Source organism: Cicer arietinum, chromosome 7, assembly GCF_000331145.2.
Source record: "Cicer arietinum cultivar CDC Frontier isolate Library 1 chromosome 7, Cicar.CDCFrontier_v2.0, whole genome shotgun sequence".
NCBI lineage: Eukaryota > Viridiplantae > Streptophyta > Magnoliopsida > Fabales > Fabaceae > Cicer > Cicer arietinum.
Window position 1 is genome coordinate 701,173 of NC_021166.2, and position 6,909 is coordinate 708,081.

The 6,909-nt window shown below is 25.8% G+C and overlaps 2 protein-coding genes across 2 annotated transcripts; both read right to left on the reverse strand.

The window, feature by feature from the left end:
- Window positions 1-3,198: 3,198 nt before the first annotated feature.
- LOC101500999 (glucan endo-1,3-beta-glucosidase 4-like) lies at window positions 3,199-4,356 on the reverse strand. The gene is made up of 3 exons (XM_027336553.2): window positions 4,204-4,356; window positions 3,862-4,110; window positions 3,199-3,413 (listed from the first exon to the last, which is right to left on the reverse strand). Exons 1-3 carry the CDS (start codon window positions 4,265-4,267, stop codon window positions 3,379-3,381), a joined length of 348 nt encoding a protein of 115 aa, XP_027192354.1. The 5' UTR covers window positions 4,268-4,356; the 3' UTR covers window positions 3,199-3,378.
- Window positions 4,357-6,111: 1,755 nt separating this feature from the next.
- LOC101501313 (uncharacterized) lies at window positions 6,112-6,447 on the reverse strand. Its single transcript, XM_073370899.1, has one exon. It carries the CDS (start codon window positions 6,445-6,447, stop codon window positions 6,112-6,114), a length of 336 nt encoding a protein of 111 aa, XP_073227000.1.
- Window positions 6,448-6,909: the final 462 nt, after the last annotated feature.

A 6,909-nucleotide genomic window follows, 5' to 3' on the forward strand; every position in this document is an offset into this window, starting at 1 on the left:
TTAATTTAAGTCATTTAAAAAATGCTAATTAGTTAGTAAACTCTTTGGCTGAAAGAGAAAATTTGGGTAATGCTGATTTTACCATATGCTTGAAAAGATAGGGCTGCAAGGAGCGTAGCTATCAAAATTTTGATCATGGTCATTGTGTTCTTCAGGAGCTTCTGGTATCTATTTTAGTGTAAATGAAATGGATATTTATAGAATATTTGAGTGTAGTATTGTTAAGAAAAACAAATAATTTAATACATAAAAAAATAATAAAAATTTAACGGTAGCAAATAATACAGCTTGTTATTGCTAGTATTTAATATGTATTTTAGACGGTTATTTTTACCATATGTTACACTTAGTATTTAATAATATTGCAAGTCAATAATACTTTGAATGGAGTTATTTAAAATTTAATGAGGTTGATTAAATTTTAATGGAGTTGAATTGAATTTTGTTTTTAATGAAAGAAGTTGAATTTTAATTGTTGAATATATTGACAAGTTTTAAATTCGAATTTGAATAAAATGTTTAATTTAATAATTTTAATATTTATCAATTAAATTTAATATATGATAGTGTGAAATCAAATTTGAGATTTTTTTTTTCTTTATATATGGTATATGAGAGTTTCGTCATTAAATTAAAATAAAGAAAATTCAATTGTTTGACTTGATATATATCAAAAGTTTTTAAATATATAATTCTTATTTCCTTAACGTATTATATTTAATTAGTACTGCTAATAGAAGTAGTTATCCGTAATGCAATGAATTATATTTAATTAGTATTGTTAATAGAAGTATCCATACTGAATGAATCGTAAGAAATACTTTCTATTTGTATTTTATACTTTTTTTGACTCAAATATCAGGATAGAAGTCATATTTGGTGACACCTAAGTAAATTCAAACTACTAAGTTTTATATATTTTATGTTCTCATTTACAAAGTACCCATAAGAAATAAAATTCCGCAGAAAATTAATAGAATCGATATGAAAGTTTAAAGAATACAACATTTTGTTATTAAGTCAAGAAAATAAAATATAGTTACTGAATATTACTAGTATGTATATAATTATTTTTACTTATATTTAATTATTTTTATTTTTATTTAAGTCAAAATTAATATATTTAATATTTATTTGAAAAACTTAACGAGGTATAAAAATATTGTTATAAGATTTAAGTTATTATGTCAAAAAATTTTTAAGATATTATATTTTACCTTTTTTGAATTAAAAGATTTGTAAAAAGAGACGATGATAAATAATAGATTTAATTGTAATTTTAGTTTTTTTATTTTAAATGACTCATAAAAATAATTTGTACCATGACATTTTGAGGCATGAAGTGAGTTAAATATATGCAAAAAAAGAAAACGTATTTCATCAAGTTTTGAATTAAAATTTTATTTTAAAAACCAAAACTGTGAAAAAATAAAATCGATGAACTATTTCCGTGGTTCAACTAAAATAGATTGACCAAAACTGCAAGTAAACATAAATAATAATGATATATTAATTTTATTTTTTCTATTATTTTTTTAGTCAAAAAAGTAAAATTAATATTTTATTAATATATATGTTATAAAATATGTGTCACTTTTTAAATTAAATTAACATATATTGTGAGACAAATAGTGTACTTATATAAGTGAAAAACTAATTAATGTAATTTTTTTATTGGAAAAATATTAGAAAATGAGTCTAAAAGTACCTCGAGAAATACTTGTCTCAAAATGTGTATCTTTTCACTACATGTTAAGTTGGCGTAAGTTAAGGAACCATTTCTTGCATATTACAAAAAAGTAAAGTTTAATTATTTGTTTCAATTCTGTCTATTTTTATTGATTTATGTAATTGATCTTCTATTTTTCAATTTAATAATTTTTTATTTATTTATAATATTTTTATTAAAAAATAACAATATGATATATTTTAAATAACATGATATATAATCTGATAATATAAAATGATTAACATTTATATGAATAATTAATGTATTTAGATGCTTTTATATTATGGATTTGCATATTTATCATTTAAAATATGTCAAATGAATATTTTTAATTTAAAAATATAATAGATGACTAAAATTGTTGACTTTTAAAATAAAAAGACAAATTTCATAAATTAATAAAAATAGAGTTACCAAAACTATAGATAAGCCAAAAAATAATTTTACCATTAAGTAATTTAGGAGATTATTTATTAATGTTTCTTTTTTTAAAAAAATAGAAATTATTTTTTTGTTTAATCATTGTAATGAAAATTACGTTGACAAATTAAAAAAATTATTATTATAATAAACTATTTAAAATAACTTTTCATCTAAAAAAGTTTTTAAATTATTTTTAAATTGAGAAATATGATCATATATTATCAATATAAATTAATTTTATATTTATAATTAATTAATAAGCACATTTAATTTTATTATTTTATACATATTATAATTATTATCATAAAATAACTCATCAATTAACAGTTTATATCAGTACAAATTGTTTTTACTCAGTATATTGCGCTGTGATTTTTTTTAAAAAGAAACCGTAACAAAGGATTTTAAAATTTCCACGAATCTAACTTTTTTACAAAAAATGTGGAAGAGACGCAACACAAAGACCATTAAAAAATCTTGGTTCTCTTCTTCTACTCTAAGGGGTGGTTTATAAAGTGTGGTTTATGATAAAAAAAAAAAAAAAAATTATGTAGAATCATATCTAGATTATATTTTTTTTTTAAATTAAATAAGTGGATTATATATAAATTTAGTTTTTTTTTTATTTTATTATTTGAGTGTAACACTTTTTTATTTTATTGTCTTAGTGCGACACTTTTTTTTTGTTCTAGTGTGTTGTTCGTCTTAGTACGACGTTTTGATCGATTATAAATTTCAATTAATAATTTTGACGCCGTTAATGTTACATATTTAGAGACTATGTAATTAGACACTTGAATTTTATTATATTTGTAAGTATCTTATCGATTTATGCTATATTACCATTTTACGCTTGCCTATTTCTTCTATTAACTTAGTTCTGTAAGTTTTTTCCCCATATTTATCTTTCTTATTTTCAAATTTTTATTTCATCTATTTATTCTTCTATATGAATCAAATAATATTTTTTTTTAGTAAAAAAAAGACCATTAAACATGTTAAAAATGTGAGGGAATCCAATTGACAAACGGCATTGCTCATTCAGATACACATAATATTTTTCTCTCAATCATTTAAGTTGAAACAGAAGAACAATTTAATGTCATTTTGGCATGGTAATTTTTCATAAGATATGAAACAATAAAAATTTAAGAGATGCACGCAGAATATTCCATTCACTTCATTGCTGTCTTCACTGTGACAAAATAAATTACTCCAAACTTCATTTAAGGGAGAAACTCAAACTTGCAAGAGCCATGGCCTGCCATTGAACAAAGAGAGAAAATACCATTTGCACTGATATTGTTTAAAAAATCAGATAAATCGAAACAATTGATAATGTTTGATGTAACTAAATCCAAGGGACTGTAGTCCTATTTGGTATTCAATGATTACTAATTTCCAATGGGATTTTGTTGAAGATATTAATTTTATATGTAAACTATTCTTATTAAGATGACATTGATGTCCGGACGTGTCCAGTTAACATGTCACGTCACATCCTCTAACATTAGGAAGTTAAACGACGGAATTATTTTCAATGATATTTTATAATTTTGAATATTTACCGATTTGCAAAATTAAGGGATTATTTTTACCATACTTCCAATTTCAATTAAAAATTTGCCTTTTCACATTAACGAAAGTATAAACCGTTAAAATTAATAACTTTTAAGATGAGTCAAATTATGAGAGAATATTGAAATTACTTGGGTCAAGATCAGAGGTAAGTGCAGCAGAGTTGAAATAGCAAGAGCCTCCTTTGTTCTTGAACTTCTGATAGTAATTGTTGAAGACATAAGAGGCATGATCTTTCACAGTATTTGGAAGGTAACAAGGATGATTCAATTGTATGTTTGTACAATCTGCACCTCCCACATTACAAGCCCAATTCATGGCTCTCTGCAGCTCATCATCTGGTGTCTGCTCATCAGCTATGCACCATTCCATAAATTGTCCTGAAATTTTTCCAATTAAAATCATCATGATTCATGATCAAATCAAATATTGCACTAGTCTTTGCCTTCTAATAAATAACTAAATGTTTTTACCATATGCTTGAGAAGATAGACCAAGGAGCATAGCTATCAAAATTTTGAGCATTGGCGAAGTCATTGTTCTACATGAGCTTCTGGTATCTTAGCCTTGAACTATAAATATATACTTATATGTGTGTCCCTTTTTATTAAATGGTTCTGCATAGAAAAAACTTACATTATAATAAGAATATTTTTTTTGTGGCCCTACTTCCATTCCTTCAGTCTCAAGTAACTCAATTGAAGCTTTTTTTCTCTCTAGAATGTCCTTGTCACTATGATTTTGTTATACTAAACTTTTTTGCTTTTCTTATATCTAGATCTTAGTTGTGGAAATCCCAAATATGGTATCTCAGATATTTTTTTAATTTTTTTTATTGATAACTTGCCAAATGAGAGTGGATAATTGGGTTTGATGCCCTTTTTGCTTTGATATTTCTCGGTATAAATAATCGTTACAACATTTATATCTAATAATTACAAATTAAGATGATCAAATCAAATCCTGATTTGTCTAACTAATTTTAGGAAAACTGATAAATATAATTATAAATTATTATTTATTTCCTGATTCACAAATTGCACATGGTACATAAAGTAAATTCAGAGAACCTCTACAATAGTACTTAAAAGGATAATAAAAGTTCTGTGGAGATCAAACAAGTTATCTTATTGGTTAAGATTCTGATGTTAGTGTTTTATTGTACAATATATCAAGAATAAATAGTCTAGTAGGTCCACTCTAAGCATATTTTCTTTTGCAATGAGGAATCTAGATAACTAATTTACCAAGCAAGGAATAAGAGTCTATATATAAAGCATAAGTTAAGGGTGCTTACAGGAATTGCATTTAAAAAAATTAGTCCTTTTATTTGTTTATTATACCTTTTTCCAACTAAATTTTATGGCTTCTTTTTTTTGTTTGCCACAAGGGATAAAAAGAAAAGGGTATAATTAGGTGCAATCATAAAAACTTGAGCAGAGGCTTATCCTGTTTGGAGTACAACAGACAAACACAAAATTTAAAAAGAATAACAAGCCTTGTCATGTTAGTTTATATTAAAAAAAAAAATGTTGTGTTATAAAGTGTCTTCATGCACTCCTTGTATTTGCAGGTGAAAACACCCTGAAAAGCTTCTCCCAACTGTCTCCTTAGTCTTTATTTATTTGTATTGAATAATTGTAACTTCAGATTAGTTAGTTAGCATTTTGTTGGTTGGTTAACAGAATTTTTGCCTTTCCTTTCTCTGTTTTTCCTCTATACATATTCATCATACTAATTCATCACATAATTTAGGATGTAGTACTTTTTAGCATTCTCCTTTAGTGCTTTCATGTCAGAAAGGAATTTAATTCCAATGTGCTAATAATACTACCTATTTCAAAGTTCAAACCATTGGTGGTTATTATTCTGTGCAAGCCCATATATACTTCAACATAGGAAAATTAACTTTTTGCTTAAATACTGTAGATTAATGTAACTGATCCTAATTATGATGAATATAAACATAGTGGCAAGCATGTCCTCAAAGAGATTTGTACTTCTATACATATTTATTAAATTCACATAGTTATATAACATGCTAAATTCACATAGTTCGAAACTTAACAATGATAGACGTAGTTATTAGACACATCAGTGAGTTATATTAATGTGTCTAATTGGTGTCTCCCTAAAGTAGAAGTTCACAATCTTCCTTCTCCTTGAAGTAGTAGGAAGTGTTAAAAAGAATGTAGTATTTCCTTCCAATCAATGATGCAATTAGACGCAATTTCGTAGATTCACTTTAACTAATTAAAAAAAAAAAAAGATTACTTAGCAGATTGATAAAGAAGATGTAAAAAGAGTGATGCTAACTAAAAACAATACACAACTTGATTCATATATAGATATTCATCATATATAATAAAATGGTATACATGCTACAGGTGAAGAGAAGTATCAACACCAGAGTCACAAACGTTGTTATCATATTCTTTCATGCACTGAGATGTTGTTGGCCATAGTGAAAGAGAAAGATGATTTGGTGAAAGTGATGATGAGTTGATATTGATCAATTCAGGGTGAAAAAATATCCTTGTAATTGGCTCATGATGAATGATACTTGAATTGGAAGAGAAATTGAAATTGAAAAGTTTAGGTTGATCAGTGTTGCTGGTACTAAGCATTTTGAGTAACTCTCTTTTTTCCCTCATTTCTTTCACTCTTTGTAACTGTCTAAACCTCTCTTGTAACAAAGCAATTGAAGAGTGAACCATAGTAGGCTCATGGATTTTTCTGTTCATTATTATTAAGAAATTGAGCTCAAAGGTGTCATGAATTGCTTTACGTGTGTATTTATAGAGTTATAATAACATGACATGGCTAACAGTTTATAATATAGATTATTATTATTTAGTTTTTTAGTGTATCGATGAAATTCTGAATGATAAAAAAAAAAGGAATGAGAATCGGCAGGTAAGGTGCAAAGTCCAAAAAGAAGATGTTGATTGGGCAATATATATAGGAGGATTGGATAAGCATAAATATGTCCATTACAAAGTGGCAAAAGCATTGGTAAAGCAGAAAGAGCCTGATAGAATAGTCCAAGGGAATGTAGGAAATTAGCTCATGGAAGGGTGTGTTTGGAGGAATATTGAGTCCTGTAATGCTGTGCCAAAACCACTTTTCTTTTCACCTTTGGGGTTGCTGGACTTTCTTTCGATATCTTATCATCATAT